Source organism: Pelodiscus sinensis, chromosome 2 (assembly GCF_052426305.1).
Source record: "Pelodiscus sinensis isolate ZL-2025 chromosome 2, ASM5242630v1, whole genome shotgun sequence".
In the NCBI taxonomy this organism is placed as follows: domain Eukaryota; kingdom Metazoa; phylum Chordata; order Testudines; family Trionychidae; genus Pelodiscus; species Pelodiscus sinensis.
Genome location: NC_143053.1, coordinates 77,885,889 through 77,908,204, shown reverse-complemented (window position 1 = coordinate 77,908,204; position 22,316 = coordinate 77,885,889). Strand labels below are relative to the sequence as shown.

The following is a 22,316-nucleotide window of genomic DNA, read 5'->3' as shown; positions in this document are numbered from 1 at the left end:
TCTCATAGTTGGGACCCTCCTTCCAGATGATGTGGTGTATCCTCTTGCACTGAGGGTACCTCTATGGGGGAGGGAGCTACAGTCATTAGGAAAAGGCAGTTGTTAGTAATGGGGGATCCAATCATTAGAAATATAGACAGCTGGGTTTGTGATGACCAGGAGAACCATACAGTGACTTGCCTGCCTGGTGCAGAGGTTGCAGATCTCTTGAGACGTGTAGGTACATGTGTAGTGCTGGGGAGAAGCCGGTGGTTGTGGTACATGTAGCTACCAATTATGTAGGGAAGGGTTGGAGAGAGAGAGAGTCTGGAGACCAAATTTAGACTTCTAGGAAAGCAATTGAAATCCAGGACGTTTACGGTAGCATCTTCTGAAATGCTTCCAGTTTCATGCACAGGGCAAGGTAGGTAGGCAGGCAGAACTTCAGAGTCTCAATGCATGGATGAGGTGATTGTGTAGGGAGGAGAGGTTTAGATTTATTTGGAACTGGGGAAACTTTTGGGAAAGGAGGAGCCTGTATAGGGAGGCTGGGCTCCACCTAAACCAAAATGGAATCAGACTGCTGGCACTTAGTTTATAAACTGCTCTATAATTCTTTTTAATGTTAAGGGCTGGAGGAAAGCTGGCAGGTGCGAAGGAGCACTTGGACCAAACAGAGACATCTCTTAGGGGAGAGTCTATTAATAGAGATTCTCCATTCTAGAGAGGATGGAAGAGGATAAAGTATAGGTAAGATCAGATGAGAAACAATCCAATGAAAGAGTCGAACACATCAGAAAATGACAGCTAAATAAATAGTGGCAAATTTTTAAAGTGCTTATACACAAACGCTAGAAGTCTAAATGATAGATGGGTTAACTAGAGTACCTCATATTAAAGGAGGATATTGATATAAAAGGCATCACAGAAACTTGGTGGAATGGGGACAATCAATGGGACATAGTCATACCAGGGTACACAATATATCGGAAGGATGGAACAAGTTGTGCTGGTGGGGGAGTGGCACTAAACATGAAAGAAAATGTAGAATCAAGTAAAAATCTTAAATGAGCCAAAATGTTTCATAGAATCTCTGTGGATAGTAACTCCATGCTCCAATAATAAGAATATAACGGTAGGGATAGATTATCGACCATCTGACCAGGATAGTGATAGTGACTATGAAATGCTAAGGGCGATTAGAGAGGCTATCAAAATAAAAACCTCAGTAATAGTGGGGGATTTAAACTGTCCCCATATTGATTGGGTACATGTCACCTCGAAGATAAGGTAACTGCGGAAAAACTAAATTAATTCTTTGCTTTGGTCTTCATACCTGAAGAAGATTCCCAAACCTGAGCCATTCTTTTTAGGTGACAAATCTGAGGAATTATCCCAGATCAAGGAGTCATTAGAGGAGGTTTGGAACAAATTGATACACTTAACAGTAACAAGTCACCAGGACCAGATGGCATTCACCCAAGAGTTCTGAAAACTCAAATTGGAAATTGCAGAACTATTATCTGTGGTTTGCAACTTACCCTTTAAATCAGCGTCTGTACCTAATAACTGGAAGATAGTTATTGTAATGCCAATATTTTAAAAGGGCTCTAGAGGTGATCCTGGCATTACAGACTAGTAAGTCTAATGTCAATAGCCAAAGACAAACAAAAATTGAGTACCTTTGTTGCTGCCCTACACGCCACTGGGTGTAATAGGCATTAACTAAGTGTAACGTCTATACCGGGCAAGCTAGCTGAAACTATAGTAAATATTAAAATTGTCAGACACGTAAATGAACATAATTTTTTGAGAGAAAGTCAACAGGGTTTTTGTGAAGGGAAAAATCATGCCTTACTAATCTACTAGAGTTCTTTGGAAGGGGGAGGGGGGATCAACAAACGTGGACATGCGGGAATCCAGTGGATATAGTATAATTAGATTTCCAGAAAGCCTTTTACAAGGTTCCTCACCAAAGGCTCTTAAGTAAAGTTAGTTGGGTTGAGAGTGGAGATCCTCACATAGATTGATAACTGGTTAAAAGACAGAAAACAAAGGGTAGAAATAAATAGTAGGTTTTCAGAGTGGAGAGAGGTAATTAGTGGTGTCCCCCAAGGGTCAGTACTGAAACCAATCCTATTCAACTTATTTATAAATGATCTCGAGAAAGGGGTAAACAGTGAGGTGGCAAAATTTGCAAATGGTACTAAACTGATCAAGATAGTTAAGACCAAAGCAGACTCTGAAGATCTTCAAAAAGATCTTACAAAATTAAGTGATATGACAACAAAATGGCAAATTAAATTTAATGTTGGTAAATGTAAAGTAATACACATTGGAAAAAATAATCCCAACTATACATACAATATGATGGGGACTAATTTAGCTACAACTACTTGAGAGAGATTTGGAATGACTGTGGATAGATCTTTGAAAACATCCACTTGATGTGCAGCGACAGTCAAAAAAGTAAATAGAATGTTAGGAATCATTAGAAAAGGAATAGGGAATAAGACAGAGAACATCTTAATGCCTCTATATGAAACTGTGGTACACCCATATATGGACTGTAACTACGGCCAAATCTGGCTCCTGGGTAACTGAGTATGGAAGCCTGGCCCTGGAAAGCGAGTGACACTAGTGTCTGGAGAAAAACGGGGCAATAGCTTTGGTAGACTCTGGCTGCAGTAAGATCGTTGTACAAGAGGGACTAGTCCTGGGTCTCAAACCCTCCAGAACTACAGTGCACCTACAATGTATTAATGGGGATATCTGACCCTATCCAACTGCCTGGATAAGGCTTGAGTTCTGCATTTGGGAGGAAGTTTTCCAGGTCGGTGTGGCACCCTGACTGACCTATGCTGTGATACTGGGCAAAGACTGTTCCATGTTCAAAGAAGTTGTTCAAGATTATGACTACTGACTTTCATGAAAAGACATCGATGCAGGAATCCCAGTGACATAGCAGACAGAGACCCTGACAATGGGAGCTGGAGAGCTGCCAGAGCCTTGGGAAGAGAACTCCTGCCCAAACCCCTCTTAAGTGTGGAGGGTGTGTGATGGTGTGTGCACACACCGCACTGAGCCAAAAGCAGTTAATGCCCTTTGGGTGGAGGAAGCCCTATCTCCAGTCGTACTGGGAATGGTCCAAGTACTAGGGTACTATAAAAGGGAGCAGTTCAGTCTGGGCTGGATGCTGGACAGGAAGGACCTGTTACAGGAACTCCAACTTCAGAGACTCTAGCCATTGGACCATGCTGCCCTGTGATGTAAGGGCTACTCCACAGACTCTGGTCATTAGGCCTTATTGCACTGCATTCAAGAGCTACTAGACAAAACTAATTCCTTGGAGCAACCAGTGGGAGATGCTGTAGCAGTGGAACATACTCCATGACAGGGACACTTTAAAGATATATTTGTGATGAGGATATTTTTGAAATTCTTTGAAAGTGGAGCACTTAAGACCTATTTTCAAAAATAATTGTAAGTAATTAGTGTCTCTCTGAAAGTCAATGGAATTTAGATCAAGGCACTTTTCAAAAAGCAGTTAGGTCCCATTTTCAGAAAGTTACACAAAATATGTCAAAGTTTCTAAGACACTGTCCTGCTGGGACCTAAATTCCACTGGCTTTCAGTAAGGCTTAGTAGCCCAAGTGCCTAAATCACTTTTTAAAAGGGCATGTTAACCTTTCAAATATTTCCATTTATCTCCTCCATGATTTGTATATCAGAGTGCTCAGACAGTGCTTTGTAAATAACAAATGCTATTGCTAGTCGGGCGAGGACACAGTTCACAGCCATGCAAATACTTTGACTTCTGAGGGACCCCAACTCCAGCCCACAGAAGTTTGACAACATGACCAGTAAGCAAGATGTCAGGATGGCGGTCGGTTTCTAGCGGAGTGCCCTAAGGTTCGGCTCTAGGACCAGTTTTGTTCAATATCTTTATTAATGACCTAGATGAGGGGATGGATTGCACCCTCAGCAAGTTTGCAGATGACACTAAGCTAGGGGGAGAGGTAGATAGGGTCCAGAGTGGCTTAGACAAATTGGAGGATTGGGCCACAAGAAATCTGATGAGGTTCAACAAGGACAAGTGCAGAGTCCTGTACTTGAGATGGAAGAATCCCAAGCATAGATACAAGCTGGGGACCAACCAGTTAAGTAGTAGTTCTGCAGAAAAGGACCTGGGGGTTACAGTGGATGAGAAGCTGGATATGAGTCAACAGTGTGCCCTTGTAGCCAAGAAGGCTAATGGCATATTAGGTTGCATTAAGAGGAGCATTGCCAGCAGATCCAGAGATGTCATTATTCCCCTTTATTTGGCTCTGGTGAGGCAACATCTGGAATATTGTGTCCAGTTCTGGGCACCCCACTACAAAAAGGACGTGGACGCATTGGAGAGGGTCCAGTGGAGGGCAACCAAAATGATTAGGAGGCTGGAGCATATGACTTACGAGGAGAGGCTGGAGAGGTACTTGGGTTTGTTTAGTCTGCAGAAGCGAAGAATGAGGGGGGATTTGATAGCAGCCTTCAACTTCCTGAAGGGAAGTTCCAAAGAGGAGGGAGAGAGAGTAGTGACGGATGGCAGAACAAGGAGCAATGGTCTCAAGTTGTGGTGGGAGAGGTCCAGGTTGGATATTAGGAAAAACTATTTCACTAGGAGGGTAGTGAAGCACTGGAATGGGTTACCTAGAGCAGTAGTGGAGTCTCCATCCCTAGAGGTGTTTAAGTCTCGGCTTGACAAAACCCTGGCCGGGTTGATTTAGTTGGGATTGGTCCTGCCTATAGCAGGGGGCTGGACTTGATGACCTTCTGAGGTTTCTTCCAGCTCTATGGTTCTATGATTCTAAGCAAGATAAGACATAGAATGAGATTTAGGATCGGAGTTGACAGTAACACTTGCAGTACATTACATGGCTTCCATTATCCAGCTCATGCTAAATTATGGACACCAAGTCTCCTTCATTTCTAAAGAATGAAGAATCCCACCAAAACTCCAGCATTCCAAAATGGCTGGACTTTCTCCAGCTAGGTATAGACCCTAAGTATCTGTTCAGCTACCTCTAAATCCACCATCAACCATATTCTAAATCCTTGGAAGACCTTCGCCTCATTCAGATTCCTGTGGGTAGCTGCTCATTCAATACCAGCACCTAGACCCACAACACCGGAAGGTGAAGTGACAAAAGCTGAACTCTGAAAATCATTGGAAATGGATCCATACAAACATCTTCAGGCATCTTCCCATGAAACTTGGGAAGAACAGGGGAAGACATATCTTGTTCTGTGGCACCTTCTTGAGAAGAAATGAAGTATGCAGATCTTCAACTCAGTCATCCACTTACATGTTTATCAAGCACTATAAGCTAGATCTTGTTTGTTACCTCACATACGAATCCTTTGGACAAAGTACTGAACAGAATGGTCACCAAATAATCCAGCTGCTCCTCTTAAATAGTCATGGTGAGTATATTTCCTGTCCAAATTGTTCTCTATACTTATTCGTGTCCCATTTGTCACAGACTGGGGAAGAAGTCAGGATCTAAGATACTCTAGTCTTAACTGTACTGTCCAGCTGACGTGCAGTATATTGCAGTCATAAAAACAAAACCTTGCAAAAAAGAATATTGTACTTTGCTGCAAGACTCAGGCTCAACCCCTGTCAATTAAGGCTGTAGTTTCAGTTTCAGCTCTGAACTTCATGGCAGTTGTCAGTTTAGGCCATACCCATGACATATTTTAGCATCTAAGTATACAAAGATATTCTAAACTGCCAATTAAATATTAAAGAATGTAGCTCATTGGCCAATATAGTGTTCTCTGTTGTATAGATTAACTTAATTCTTTTCTTTTGTGTGAAGGATATCTGCAATTTAAATGACTAATTGCATTGTAGCTTTAGGCTGAACATATTGGTAACACATAAATGTTGATGACATGTGAAGGGTCAAGAGATTTATAATTTAGTTGACAATATATTGCTTAAAATGATGTGGCAAAAAGCCAGAAAACTTCATCTTAATAATTGTCTATTAACTAACATGACATTTGTATAGTATTCATTACCTCCAGGTACAGATTAAGCATCTGATGTAGCCATAGAAAGCGACACACGTACATGAGTCTTGGGCATAATAGTGAATAAACTGACATTACATTTGCAATAATTTGTTTCAATATGTAAAACATGTCGCCTACATTTGAAAGGACTTGTAAAAGTGTCATAGGGAAATCTGAGGGGGAAAAAATGTAGTTGAATATTTTGTTCTGTAGATGTTTGACATTGTAGTGAAGATCCTTTTTAGAGTAAAGTTATCATAAATATACATGTTTGTTTGTTTTTAGCTGTATGAGAGAGCCTGGAATAGAGATCTAAGACCTTCAGACTTCAACTTGATTTCCTTTTTAAACAAGTTTTTATATTTAAAAAGAAAACCCACCCTGTTTTGAATTCATTCACTACTGTTTCAGAGAGCTTTCTAACCAATTTTGTGGACAAAAGTACTCTTAGCCAACCAAGATTTATCAGAATAGGGCAAAGTGAAGCAGAATTACTCTAATCCAGTTTGATGTAACTTGGGGAAGCTGGGTTTGTTTCACTACGTACCCTTTACTTTCTATGGGCTACACTGTGATCCTTTTCCTCAATTTGGTGCGGGCGGATAGAAGTAGTCTCTCTGACTCAACAATGAGCAAGATTCTGGAAGTTTTGATTTTTGTGTGGTTTTTAATTTTTTTTTTTTTGGCAGCATTACTTAAACAATAAGCTATTTAATCGATCAGCTAACCTTTTACTTGGCCTTCATCCCTGTAGTGTCTGAGCACCTAACAATCAGCAGCCTGTGAGGCTAGAGAAGTGTTATCTGTAAAATGCAAATAGGGATCTTCATCACAATGTCCATTGTAAATGGACTGTGATAGCATATGAAGTCTAACTGAACTGGGAATTGCAGCCATCAGACTGGCCACACTGGGTCAGACCAAAGCTCCATCTAGCCCAGTAGCCTGTCTTCTGACAGTGGCCAATGCTAGGTGTCTTCAGTGTGAATGAACAGAACTGCTAATCATCAACCTGTCACCCATTTGTAGCCTCTGACAGAGGCTAAGGACACCATTCCTACCCATCGTGTCTAATAGCCATGGATGGACTTATCCTCCATGAATTTATCCTCTTTTTAAAATCCTGTTAGTCCTGGCCTTCACAACGTCCTCTGGCAAGGAGTTCCACTGGCTCTGCATTGCATGAAGAAGTACTTGCTTCTGTTTGTTTTTAAACCTGCTACCTATTAATTTCATTTGGTGGCCCCTAGTTCTTATGCTATGGAAACAGGTAAATAACTTTTCCTTTTTCACTTTCTCCACTCCAGTTGTGATTATATAGGCCTCTCTCATATCTCTCCCTTCCCCCCCAGTCTCCTTTCTTCTAAAATGAAAAGTCCCAGTCTCTTTAACCCAGATTGAAATCCCATCATGTGAAGTACTCATCAGATTGTCTAAAATTATTTGGAAGGTTGACAGTGAACCCAGACCTTCCTCTGGCATTTGTTATGACCCTAATCCTATATCTGTATTGGCTGTATTATGAACAGCAACTATATCAGGTCTGTATTTGTATAGCTCTTAACTTATGTGTCTTCCACTTCTTTTTTGGTATACAGAATAGGCTAGTAGAATTACTGTGAAAATACAGAAAAAATCCTAAAGAATTTTTTGAAACCCCACTATGCACACTTAACAGAGTGCTTATTTTTAATGTACTTATTCCACACTCACATAATGTAAACAGTGGTTCTAGGATCTGAAGAAACAAAATTAACATTCATGTATTAAAAAATAGAATGGACTAGTGAGTTGCATATATAGTAGCAACAGTATGCTAACATTTTAAACAATCTAGGTATCAGCCAGTTATTTTTAAATCTGAGCAAGAATTCTGAGTGGAAAAAGTCACTTCAGTGAGCAATTGGTTCAGGTCCTGAGTGGACAGCTCTGAATACTGACATTGACTGTACTTTGAAACATATGTTCTAGAAGTCTGCAGTCTTACCATTTCAACTGGTTGCAGTCCAGGGTTTCCCAACCTATGGGTCGGGACCCAAATATGGGTCGCCATTACATTTCCAAAGGGTCGCCAGGTGTCTCCCCAGGAGGCTCTTAAGGAGCCATTCACACATTTTTTGAATTGCCCTGGGTCACCAAGTCTTCCTGAACTGTCAAAATGGGTCCCCATCTGGAAAAGGTTGGGAACCGCTGCATTACACACTTAATATCTTGGAGGAGACTGAATCCATTAAAACAGATAATTACTGCACAAAGTGTAATGTTCTTACTTCATAATCACCACCACTGTTGTCAAACTCAAGCTTTTTGAGGTACAATTCAAGTATAGAACTGTTGGCGCCTAACAAAAGCTCTAGGTTCTCTGGAGACTTTCCATACAAAAGTTTTGAAGAACAATCTGAGTATTACATGCGGCTGATTTATAGGTCAATGAAAGGTTTTTATTTGGAACCCTAAAATCTTATGGAACCGTTGTTTCCATTCACTCTGTACCAAAATGATGCTGGCGATTGTAAGTCCTCCTGTCTTCTCACATAGTATCTTATGACGAGTTCACTGGTAAATAAAAGATTCTTATTTTTACAGAAAGAAAGGCAAGGGGAAGGGTTGCTTATTTGATACCCTAAATATAAAATTGTCAGAATGTGCCTGCAGCCAGATTAATGGAAAATGGGAGAGATGCTGTATGACTACAAGAAGATAAATATTGTGCCAATCTAGAATAGAGTGAATAAGGACAATTTAGAGGAATTACAGACCAATCAATGTAACTTCAGTACCCAGAAAGATAATGGAGGAAATAATCAAGTAATCTATTTGCAGACACTTAGAAGATAAGGTGATAAATAAGTCAGTGTGGATTTGTGAAGAATATATCAAACCAACCTAATAGCCTTCTTTGAGAGGATATAAAAAAGGGTGTGCATTGGGGAAGTGTTAGATGTAGTTTATCTTCCCTTCAGTAAAATTTTTGGTGCTGTCTTGTGAGAACTTCTCATGACCTCGGAAAGTAAAAACTATTATAAATTGAATGCATAGCTGGTTGGAAAATCATTCTCAAAAAGTAATTATCAGTGGTTCACTGTCAAGCTAGAAGGGCATATACAGTGTGGTCCTTCCAGGAATGGTACTGGATCCCATTTTGTTCAATATTTTCACAAATAATTTTAGATAATTTGCAAATGATACCAAGCTGAGGGGTTGCAATTGTTTTGGAGGATATTAAAATTCCAAATGGTATGGACAAACTGGAGAAATGGTTTGAAGTACATGAAAAGTACTGCACTTAGGAAGGCATAATCTGTTGAATCCATACAAAATGGGAAGTGATTGCCTAGGAAGGAGTACTGTGGAAAGGGATCTGGGGGTTATAATGGATCACAAGCTAAATGAGAGTCAATAGTGAAACACTGCTACCAAAAAAAAAAAGAGAAAAGTAAAAACCATTCTGGAATGTCTCAGGAGTGTAGTAAGCAAGACCTAAATAATTCCTTTGCTCTACTCTATGCTCGTAAGGCCTCAATTGACTTATTGTGTCAAGTATTGTATTGAGCAGTGCATTTCAGGAAAGAGGTGACAAATTCGAGAAAGTCAGGATAAAAGCACAACAATGATTACAGGTCTAGAAAATGCGGCCTACGAGCAAAGATAAAAATAATTGGGTTTGTTTATTCTAGAGAAGAGAAGACAGAGAGGACATACCTTTTCAAATACACAAAAGGTTATTACAAGGAGAAGGGTGAAAAATTGAACTCTGCCTCTGAGGACAGGACAAGAAGCAATGGGCTTAAGTTGTAGCAAAGGAGACTTGTTAGATATTAGGAAAAACTTTGTTAGGATAGATAAGCACTAGAACAAATTGCCTAGGGAAGTTGTGGAATCTTTCGCTGGAAGGTCTTAAGAGACAGGTTAGACCAAAAACACCTTTCAGGAATGGGCTAATGATTACTTAGTCCTGTGTTGAGGGCAGGGGACTGAACTAGATAAGATCCCTACCAGTCCCACAATTATTTAACTATAGTTACAAAGAATAAGTAGGAAGGGTGTTGACAAACGTTACAAAAATTAAAGGTGTAACTGCTGAATTTTTCGGTGGTTACACATTTATACACAGTGGGCAGGTGGGAGCTGGTGCTCAGGGGGAGTTGGCTTTAAAGCTGGTTCCTTCCTGCCACTCCCCCATTGCTACTTCTGATAGTCAGGTGGCTCTGTGGGAGCTGGTATATGCAGGGAGCCCCCTGCCCCTCATCACCCCCGCACTGCTGCCCCTATATCTGTGGGAGGCAGTGGCAGAGGTGGGGGAGGTGGCTCCCTGGGAGCTAGCACACGGGGAGAGCCAACTTAAAAGCCAGTTCCCCATGGGAAACACCTTCCACCTCCCCCGCCTTGCTGCCTCTGCGTGAGGTGCACGCAGTAGTTAGGATTAACAGATGAGCTCAGGCTTATCGGTTAATTGTGAATGACTACACGCTAATATCCCTACTAAGGAGGCCATTGACTCTGTGGTTTCCTTCTTTTTGGCTACATATAATGTTGCACCCATCTTCATTTCAGATAAGATCCACGAAGAGCCATAATTTTTAACCAACTATTTCATATAGGATGTGGTAATTCTCTCATTCTAACTGCCTTCTGGAGGGTAATGCACTCATTCTTAGGTCTGCTAATTTGTCTTCCTTGGGTTTTGATACCTTGTGCTATAATTGTTTCTAGCATATGGATATAGCCACATGTCTATCCCTTGCTTATTTTGATGAGGTCTCTCCCACTAATACATTTTCAGATTAGCAATTGGAGAGTTCTTATGAAGTGACATCAAAGCTGCCCATAGGCAGTAATTTAAGGATTTCTTGGAGAAACTGGATAGCCCTCTACCCCTTTTTCCCCTGTGCCACTCCGGTAGTATAGGGAACATCGGGGGCCAGCTGGGGGGAAAAACTGGAACATACCTGTAGTGGAGCGAGTTCTCTGCCGATTCAGCCACAGAAGTGGAAGTTAGAGTGGATTTGGGGCTTTGAAAACACTGCTCTGGCCTAACTGGCTTTCAGGCCCTGTGTATAAGGAAATAGGAATCCTTTACCCCTTGTATCTGCTGCTGGTCTCCTACCTCTACAGTAGGGCTCTTGCTCTGTTAAATTCTGACCTTCAAGTTAGAAGGGTGAGTTTGTTTTGTGTTGAATTCATTTAATGGGTTTTCTTAATTTTATTCCAGTAACTGATTTGGAAGCCTACTTCCTCATCTGTTCAAGCTGCCTGGTGCTTCCCCATTCTGTCTGAAACCTTTCTTCACTTGAAATTACATTTTTCACTAGCTTCAGAGGGGTAGCCAAGTTAGTCTTTAAGGTGCTGCTAGCCTATTTGTTCTTTTTTTCAGTTTTTCCAGTTACAGACTAACAAAACATGTAGATGGTATCGTGAGCTTTCCTGGGCACAACCCACTTCAGATGAAAGGAGTATTAAAGGTCCAATTCCAAAATAAATAAAGAAGGAAGGGAAGAAGAGAGGGGGAGTCAATTAGTGTTCATGTTACGTGAAGCTGATCGAGGAGGTGCAAATTGTTCATAAGTATCCATTGTTTCGTTTATCAGGATGTGGAAGATTGTGTGCTAGTCAGGTAATTTCTTTACTTGTACCTCTGTGATGGGTCCCAAACCTGTAAATGAAGTTAAATTTCAAGGCTTCCCTGTGTATTTAGCTTGAAACAACAGGGTGATTTGGAGATCTATTAATGAGTGCCTGGGCAGGTTGAAGTGTTCCCCCACAGGTTTCTGTGTGTGGCCTTTTCGGATATCTGATTTGTGTCCATTAATGCTTTCCCGTAGAGACGGTCGAGTTTGGTCAATATACATGGGCATATATATTTTGGAACTGGACCCTTAATAACTCCATTCATCTAAAGAAGTGGGTTGTGCCCAACGGAACCTCATGATACCATCTACATGTTTTGTTAATCTTAAAGGTGCTGCTAGACTATTTGTTGTGTTTTTAAATCTTTCACTAGATCACTCTCCATTTGTGCCTTGCATTGGTAAAAATACTTTGAGTGGAAGGGAAGAATAGTTGTTCAGCTTGCCATGCTGCTGACTTGCATTCCCTATAAGCCTCCTACCTTTTTATTATGTTTTTTTGAGAGAAATGGTCAATAGATTTAGCTGAAATCACAGTTGTCCTAAAAGCTGCCTTGATACAGTTACTACATATCACTTTTGTATGTGTTGTATGAAATCACATCTGCGTTGATTAAAACCCTTTTTGAAGAGAAAGGCGCTTGTATTTCCCATGGCCCAGGGGAATTCGATCCACCTCTGGGGATACTGCTGAGCCATTTCTTTTTATTTGCATTGATACAGTTCTTCCAATGGCATGTCATCTAAAACACTTTCCCAGAACAGAGAGAGGGGCTTGGTTCACTGGTTAGGGCACTGGAGTGGGGAAGTCAAAAATCCCTTAGTCGGCTCCTGGTTCTGCTACTGATTTGCTTTGACTTTGGGCAGTCACTTCACTTGTCTGTACCTCTACTTCCTTTCTCACCTTTTTGTCTTAAGCCCTGCCCTGAAGAGCCTAGTTTGCCTTTCGCCGTGCATGTATGGTGCCTAGTAGAATGGTGTCCTGACCTTAGGTAGGACACTTGTTACTGTAATACAGATGATGGAAGGGAATTCCCTATAGAAGGAATTTATATCTTTTTTTAAAAAACTGTTGTGTTCCAAAAAAGAAACACCCCTTAAGTATCTTGCTGTGACATGCATACTACAGGTTGAATTTTCCTGGTCCAGCACTCTTGGGACTTGACCGGTCCCAAACCAGGGAATTTGCTGGACCAGAGAAGGTTCCCTGCCATAGTCAATCAGCCCCCAATCCTCAGTTCTGCCAGCTCCGGGGAGGGGTCTACTCACTGCTCCATCCAATCTGCTTCCTTTGCTCTGGCTGGACTGCCTGGTGGGCTGCCCGGGGGCTCAGCTCTAGCTCTGTGCTGCTGCAGGTCCAACCCTGATCCCACTGCTGTGGGCTGGTTGGGGGCTGCTGAGAGTTTGGGCTCTGGCCCTGCATCAGCCTGTGGGCTCTGGTCCCCCGATCCCATAAGATGCCCACGGCTTAGGGCTTGACTTCCTGCCCAGTCTCTGGCTTCACATCACAGACCGCCCTGGGCACTGTCCAGCCCGGTTCTGTGCTGCCGCATGCTGCCCCATACCAGTCCCAGTGCCACAGGCTGCTGAGAGCTGCTGCTGGCTCCAGTCCACTGCTGCAGGCTGCTCAGGGCTGTCCCTAGCACCAGCCTGTGCCCCATCTGCTGCTTCAGTCCACCCCACTTCTGGATAGCCTTCCTGTCAGTAGGCTACTGGTCTGTCTGATCCAGGAACATCCGTGGTTTTGCCGGACGAGAGAGTGCCAGTTTTAGGAGTGCAACCTGTAGTTATAGAAAATGAGTGGAAGGAGTATGAGGAGGAGGAGAACATGTTCCTTCCTGTTTGAAAACTTAACACTAGAGTTCAGGCTGGTGCTTGTAGGCTGATGTACCTATTTTCAGGTAAGCTCTGAAAAGCAGAGGCAGGAGCTACTATCAAGGCATCTAGAGTAGGGAGGGGAAAGGCCAAGAAGGAAGGTCAGTAATTCACACCATCTATGTAGGGTTTGCCCCAATCCTGATGAAGCATCTTAATCCTCTCCCCCACACAGCAAGAAGTAGAGGAATCTTCTGGGAATTACACTAGAAAGAGCACTTTCTCTGGAGTGATATAAATGTAGTCGTGTTAGTCTGGTGTAGCTGAAACAAAAAACAGGACTATGTAGCACTTTAAAGACTAACAAGATGGTTTAATAGGTGTGAACTTTCGTGGGCTTCCTCAGATCAAAAAGTAGAAGAAAATTGTCACAAGGTATTTGGCATTAGCAGTGAATTATGCCAATAGTCTTTTCTTCTTCTTGACAGATGCAGACATCTGATGCAATTAGCTGTTCTCAGTGCACAATGTGAACACAAACTTGTAAGCACTGAGTGCCGGTTTGTATTTTTGGTACCTCAAAAAATGGTTTGCTTTTAAAACAATACCCTTAAAGGTAAAAAGTGTCAGTACAAACGTTTCCATTTTTCCCCACTTGCTCCCTGGTTTGAAACAAAATATGAAAGGACAAAAAATTGCTGCGGGTGGGGAAGGACAAACCAAGAGGGAACTGGCATAATAAACATCTGAGGTTTTGCTAGCATGTGCTCTGTGGTTAACTTGTACTTTAAAAGAGGTGTCTCTATTCTGTAGCCTCAAAGCAACACAGCATCATGTGTTAAGTGTCATTCCAACCAGATTCATTCCTTTTGCAGCGCCAACAGTTACCTCTTCAGATCTGTGAGTGGTCTGACCCAGATTGCATTTAAAAGCAGAATAACTTAGAAATATTGTCTTACATCATATTTAGTCTAAGTGTTTATGCTCTTAAGATCCAAAATCTCACTGGCAATCAGCAGGATTTCTACCAAGTGCCTAAATCCCATTTGAAAATGAGATTTAGTCTCCTAAATCATTTTAGTGTTAGTTACAATGCTGAGTGCAGTACTGCCTGATTTCCTTTTAAAAATCTAGGCCTTTATCTTTTTTCAGATAAACCTGCAGTGGCCTTAACTTTCTAATAAGTGAGTGTGGAGGAAGTAGCTGTTGGTTTGGGTGTGTTTTGCAGTCAGTTGAAAGGCCCTCAGAAATGTTGTAGTTGAATAGCTTATTGATAAAGATTTGTATAATAGATAACAGCTGTCTTATGAAGTGTGAATTTACTGTCTTAATAGACCACAGTCTATTATAAGCTTGTTTGGTTTTCTGATTATTCTTTCGTAAGGCAATTTCCACATTGCAGGACGCACTAAAGATGTTTCCCAAGGACTCCAAACTTCAAGACTAAATTAACTCTTTTCAAAAAGATAAAAACAAAATTCCTTTAACTAGGACAAGTTGGCTTTCCCACTTATAACATCTTGCGCTACTGGCAGCTCCCAGACAGATTGGGGATTTGAGATATGTGCCCCCATTTTTCCAAAGGAATGAATAAGATTGAGAGGAATTGTGTGTTTATTTTTTAAAAGGTAAGACTTTGCATTTAGAGAGTGTTTTCACCTCCATGAAGTTCTTTGAATTATAAAGGACATTGCTGTTGGGTTACTGAAAATCCCTGGGGGTTTGTTTCATTTATAACATTGCCTTGAGCCTTCTGCTGCATCCTGTTGGATTGACCTCCTTTTCAACTCTATGCTAGCAGCTGCACTGCAGAGCTATCTTTTCCCTGGATCCTTCAGGGTTGTCATATGACAAACTTGAACTGTGACCCTTTTGTGTCTTACCCAGCCAGCAGTGCCCTCTTTTATGCTTCGTGGCCGGCAGTCTTCCCCCATACAACCATTTGTTCCAAGCCATTTAACAAACTGAAAGTTTCAAATGATGGCATTTCATAGTTTAATAGTGATGACTGTAAAATAAATGAAATAGTGCTTAATTCTGTGCATAGTGCTGGTAAGAAATACAGCTTAATTTTCTGCAAATCTTTGTCTAATCTCTGAGACTACATTAAAGAGCATTTAAATTTTATAAGATAAAATGTATTAAAAGGTAAAGCCTTTCCTTATGGCATAAATATGCAATTTGTTGCCGCAGACTGTCCTGTACTAGCTTTTATTTCTAATATATGTTTTTAATCAGTTTTTAAGCCAAGGTGATAAAGGCCCATTTTGCTGAAGTTTCACAGAGACTATTAGGGTAAGAACTGACAACAGTGAAGATTGCATCCAAGTAACACCATCTCCAAGTGGCATTGATGCTGGTGGGTATCACCTGGCTGAAGTTAGTCTGAGCACTCTTATTTGTTCAAATTGCATTCATTACCAAAAAGCCTCCAGTAGTGATAAGAGACTGGCTGTATAGTATAGATTGGCTCCAAGATAAGTATCCAGTCAATTGTGTAGATCATAGTAATCTTCTTTTGTTTCTATTAATTAATCTGTTTCAAAATGGGGATGGCAGTGTACACGTGCTAATGCTAACATTCTGAACATGAGACAGCTAATCCCCCTTTTCCTTCTAATTGGATTTTCATATCCAGATAAACCTGCAGATCGGAAGACGGATAGACTGCATGTTCAAGGAATGCCATCCCAGTGTTTAGATGCTCTAGCTGTGTGTGTTTTTTGCTTTGAATGATACAATCTCCTGGATTATTTTTAAACACTTTTAGACAAATGACTGTAAAGACTGGCAAATGGTTAGACTGTTCCAGTTCCTCTTTGCCGTGTTCACTACGTGTTAATACTTGAGTCCCTTCTCAGGCACCACTGTGTTTGTGAGGAGACCATCATTTGAAGATTGATTGTGGTTGTGGGAAGGAATGAGGATTTAATCTGTCTTTTTCCAAACTAGTGTATTCCTATGGTATTCTCTCTCCTATGTTCCCTTTATTTTGTCTACAACAATTCAGAAACTTTCTGACAAAACAAAAGATGTTCGTTCGGTGAACCCAAAATATTTCACAAACATGATTCAGGTTTGATGGAATTTTGTTGAATCACAAAGTTCTTTTTGATGGTATGCTGGCTGGCGGGAATGCTAGAAAACCTGGACTGCCTTGGCCTGTTGGCAACCCAGCCATGCTGGTAGGCTCGAGGAGCCTAAATTTTCAGGGGACCAGGTGTTTCCAGGTTCCCTGCGCTGGAAAAGCAGCTGGTATTCAGTGGTGATAATCAGCCAAATTGACAAAGATTTTCATTTCACTCAGGAGCTGCCAGGGAACAGTGTGTGTGGTTCTTGTTGTTCATCAGTTTGTCCAAAACAATTTTTTAGGGAATCTTTGCTTTGTTGCAAATGCTAAAGAAACTTATTTTGGTCCTGATTAGCCCAGAACCAAATTTTAAAATGTCAGTTTCTTACAAACTGAAAATTCAGAATTTTCCTCAGTTGTGTAATTAGATTGCAATTTGTTTCACCACTGGCGTGGCTTTTGTCTGTACAAGCACTCACTGATCTGTAGCTGTAGTGAAAATACAATTCATTGTAGAGTTTACTGTGATATATTTTCTTCCATTTGTTGAAATAACAATTAAAATGGCAGACTAATTATTTTGCAAAAGATAAGTAAGTCATAGGAAACGTAGAGACTTATGGATTGCAGGTTTGTCCTACAGAGCCACCTATAAAGCTGATCATCAAGATGCTAGATTATATTGTCTTGCCTTTGCATGACTTTAGTTTATTCTGACTAGACTAGACTACTGATGTATATATTTTGAAAAATAATTTTAATTTTCTCTTTTGTCTCTTCTCCCCATGCCTGTTTAGGGCTTGAATGGCAGTGCAGCTGCTTCTGGATCATCTGGTTTTAGTCTTACAAAACAATTATTTCGTCCAAGAATAACACGTGTCTGTCTCAGGGACTTGATATTCTGCATGGAACAAGAGAGGGAGATGAAGCATTCTCTAGCCTTGTACCGTGCTCTTCTCAAGTAATGGTTCAAAGCTTATATTTCATTTCTTGCTGTCTACTGCCAAAGAAAACACTGAAACATTGTTGCACTGTCCTGAGATTCCAATTTCTGGAAAATAATCCGTTATAAGGATAACTTTTGTTTACAGATTAATTTTTATTAAATACCTAACTTAGCACCTGGAGGGCTTTTTAACTAATCAGTCACATTTGGGGCCAGTCCGCAAAACACTGAAGATACCTTGCACACAAGAACTCAACCCACTTGCATGCACTGAACTCTTGCAGACTGAAGACTTAAGATGTGTACCAAGATATCTGTCACTTGCTTCAGTACTTCAAACTCTACAATGGCTGTTCTATGTGTAAAGCCTTCCTGTCAGCCAATCTTATTTAGGAAAACAAATTTCAAGGCACTTCATAGCCCGATGAATGTATCTAATCATGAACCAGAATCATCAGTCATGCTAGTATATTGCCTACCTGACGTAGCATCTCTTTACATTTTCTGGCTTTAAAATTAGTTGCTGTAACTATTTCTAAAATGCAAGGAACAAGGCAGCAAGCAAAGGGATGTGGAGTAATATCCCTTCTAAATCAAGAGGAGGATGAGCAATTATTTTTCCCACCCCTGAGTGGAATGAATTTTGTGTGCACCCATATGGGGGCAATGTGTGACACATCACCTTCATATTGGTGCACAAAACAAAATTCATGTGGTGGTGGTGGGGGCCAAAGGGTTTTGAGTGTGAGAGGAGGCTTGGGGCAGAGGGCTGAGGTAGAGAAGTGTGAGGGCTCCAGCTGGGGGTGTGAGATCTGGTGCAGGGCTGGTGATGAGGGGCTCAGGGCTGGGATACCAGAGTGTTAGGGCTCTGGATAGGGCTGTGGGTTCTGGGATGGGGCCAGATTGAGTCCCTTGGGATAAGGGAGGGTGCTCTGGGACTACTTCCCATCTCTCTCTACTCGCAGCAACACTTGGACTGGGAGAGAAAATCACTTTTTCCTGCCATGGCAGCTGCAGGGCTGAGGATGCAGGACAGGCACCTGGCCCCAACAGGTTCTAGTTGGAGCTGAGTATCTAGGGCGAGGGATGCTCTGGCCATGGCAGATCCTGGGGCTGGGCCTGGGCTGGACTGTTCAGGTCATTGTGTGGGGGAGGGGGGGAGCCCTCTGGCCATGGCAGGGAGTGGTGGGGCAGCTTACAGGGAATTTAGAATGTGAGTCTAAATGCACAAGCTCCTGTGATCATATGCTATGGTTTGGCTAGGATGAGCTTCAGTGTTGCAGAAACCTGGAGCTACTAAAAATCCAGAATGAGAAAAGGAGCTTAAAAAGGAATGAGAAACTAGATGTAGTATGTTCCTTTGCTAGTCATTTAATTAGCAGGAAGTTCAGGTAACTCTTGAATAAAAAATGGAACAATCAAAAGCAGCTTGCATTGGCTTTCTGCAGAAAAGGCCATTTAACATGTTAAACATTCTAAGACTATACAGTCAGAAAATAAGCCCCTTTTTAAAGGGGAGAGTAGCATTTGAAAGGGGACAAAGCTTTCACTGCTTCATTGAGAATGTAAATGTAACTGAGATGCTGATGCTAAATCAGAGATGTGCAAAATAGCTGAATTAGTGGTCAGGGATCATCTCAAAAATGTAAACTAAACAGTTTAACCACTTGTGGTGTTCCTACTCAGTCAAGATGACTCCAGTTTCTTAATACTGTTGGAATAGTTTCTTTTCTGCATTGGAAGATCTGGTGAAAGCTGCCTTTTTGAAGGGAAAAAATCCCTTTCTCTTACTGCATCATGTATACCATGACACCTGATGATATAGCATGGCTTTTCTGACACAACTGCTAGGGAAAGCAGGAACTGTGTATTGAATGCCTTCCTGCTGAAACTTCTTTAGAGAAAAGGCTTCCTACGGTTATTTGGCATGCTAAAGTGGAGAAAAATTAAACTTAAACATATCAGTCACTGAGATCACTGTAGACACTTACCAAATACAGTATGTTTTGAATGTCATATTTTTCTGTTGGGACAGTAGTGAACAAAGCTAGTAAATGGCTGTAAATTATTTGTGTACATATAGCATATGTATATGTATATACAAAGCAGTACTTTGGCCATGAAGCAGTAGTTTGCAAGATATTGATGGCATCAGGCAAAATTGTTTTGTAATTAAATGCTTAGCTTTACTTTTTATGTAAAGTGCAGCATTTTTCCATATTTGTGTACTGTATCTTATTGACCAGATGTTTAAAATTATTTTACATACTACATTAAAGCAATTATTTTATTAAAGTAATGGGTAAGCTTGCTCCATAAATACGCAGTCTTCAGAGTGTTTGAAAAGCGAAAGTTCAATGAGTAAGAAGAGTTGCAGTTTAACCATTCAAATTATTAAAAAGCAAAACAGAGCTTCCTGTACATACATCTATGGGACTGATTACCATGACTAACATATTAAATTCCCAATAAACACAAATGGGGAACAAAATCAGCAAGGTGCTCTTTAATAGAAATAACCTCCAAATTGACAGCTGAAATGCAAAATATTGCTCTCAGGAATAATAACTCATATCTGTGCTAGATTTGTGTGTGTGTATAATATATAAAAATATCAAGAGAAAAAACTTTTTAATCTGAACAGGAATTAATTCAATGTAGTATTTTTGGTGCCTGTTTAGTATTTCCTTCATAAAATAGAAACACATGGACACTTGAGGCCCTGAAGCCATTGTCTCTCTATTGTCTTCATGGCAGGGGATAGGCCAACATAGAGAAGCGTATCTCAATAACCTTTTATTGGACTTTTAAGACTTTCATACCTGAATGAGATATAACTCAGGGTTATTTTTGTAATCTTTAGCAGTTTGCTAACTTAACACTGGGAATGTACGATAATATATTTTGAGTTACTTGTCTAGAATTTGCACAGGTTATATCATCTTTGAGTTACATGTTCATATAATTGGCCCCCTAAATGTTGTCCAGATCATGGTATTATTCCAACATTCAGAATACGGTGCCATTCATTTCTAATGCTTAGATTCATCACCTACACAGATGTGCATTAAAAACACGTCACATACCTCTCTAAACAGTTACGTTCCTACATAATTACATTTCCTGCACATTGACTTACACAATTGTTTTAAAATCTGTTTAGAGTGAATCTGACACATCATCTGTTTCTCAGTAACTGAAAGCCAATTCATATTGGTTTACTTCCAAAATCTGTCAGTTAAGTTTTGAGTTGTTTGGTGTGACAGCCTTAATAATTAAAATTGTTTGTATAGGTTCCTTACTGGTATTCCCAGAAGTTGGAAAGGGCTGTGTATTTTATAAATGAATGCATACTGTGTGTGTCAGCTCAGACCTGAATAATGTGGAGTGACTATCTTTCTAGGGGAAATATTATCTCTGGTGCAACTACTGATTTAATGATATTCCCAAATGTGACAAATAATAAATTTGCCAGTAAGAATTGGGAGAAGATGGAAAAAAGGGAAGTCGTGTAAGATTTGTTTTTATACATTAAATCCTTTGATGCCTTGTGATTGGTTGGGGAGAGGGTAACTTTAAAACAGTTCAGCTGAGTACTCTACACAGTATGCTGAGTTGTGCAGGGAAGATATTCTTTTGAAAAACATTTGATCATTTTGGAATGATCAAGGAGGACAGTAGTAAAAGTAAAGGCATAATTCGAAGGAAGGAAAATAATTAGCTAGAGCTGCTCTTTGCTCTGTTTCAAGTCACTTTGAAGTATGTTCTCTTGCATTCTGGCACCAGTATGTGTCCTCTAGAATTCTTTCAGACTAGCAGACTGGTTGGTATTCATCAGAGGAAGAAATGTGTGAAAACCTCACACTTTTCAGTCCACTTCACATTCTGTCCAGTCCTTTCCTACATGAGTCTTGGTTCTGAAAAAATCTATTGTAGTTCTTTACACTCTCCCTTGTTCCCAGGGCCGGATTAAGGGGGGGGGGAGAGGGCTAGCTGGGTAGCTGCCTGGGGCGCCAACCTGTGGGGGGTGCCTGATGGCAGCTGTAAGGGGCACCGTGTGCCCAGCCCCCGCCCAGCTGCGCAGCGCCCCTTAGAGCTGCCATAAGCTGCCATGCGCCCAGGGCCACGGGCTGTGTGGCACCCCTTAGAGCTGCAATCAGGCAGTGCACACCTGATTGCAGCTGTAAGGTGTCCAGCGGCCTGGGGGTGGAGCCACGCATGCGTCGCGCGCCCGCTGCCCTGGGCGCAGGAATGGCTCGAGCCGGTCCTGCTTGTTCCATCTTGAATAAGTGCCCGAGGAACACCAAAAGTTTAAATCTGCTTAGGCTTCATCTTGTCCCATTAGAGTTCTACTGCATTTCAGTGATATCAACTGATGCAAATTTACAAACTGACCAGTCAATCACACACCTTATGTGGAATGGGAAATGTGCAATCAGGCACCTGCAGAGACAAAGTGCAGTACTGTGTTACACGTAAACTATGAAAAAAGGGGGGAAGGGGCATTAAGGTTTGACATGATAAGGAAACTTTCTCTGCTTGTTTTATTTAAATTAAAATTAAATTAAATTATTTAAAGTGGTTAAAAGCATAATTTTTCTTTTGCATAGTAAAGCTTTAAGTCAATGTTCAGTTGTCAACTTTTCAAAGAACAACCATGACATTTTGTTCAGAGTTCTGAACATTTCATCGTTATGAACACCTCATTTTGAACACCTCATCTGAGTGGAGGTTGGTAACTGAGCTTCTACTGTGTTTTCAGTGCAAGGATAAAGTATCAACTCTGTTCCTCCATCTCTTTTCCCCTACCCCCATT

At 41.0% G+C, this 22,316-nt stretch overlaps 1 protein-coding gene across 2 annotated transcripts in view; it reads left to right on the top strand.

The window, feature by feature from the left end:
* Window positions 1-21,990, top strand: part of TAF4B (TATA-box binding protein associated factor 4b) — a 122,368-nt gene extending 100,378 nt beyond the window's left edge. Inside the window, exon 14 of one of the 2 annotated variants that reach the window (XM_089776284.1) lies at window positions 17,352-21,990. In XM_089776284.1, the coding sequence (XP_089632410.1) occupies window positions 17,352-17,519 (168 nt within the window). In that variant the 3' untranslated portion in view covers window positions 17,520-21,990. The remainder of the gene's footprint in view (window positions 1-17,351) is intronic. The other variant, XM_075920812.2, reaches the window with a different exon arrangement.
* The last annotated feature ends 326 nt before the right edge of the window (window positions 21,991-22,316 follow it).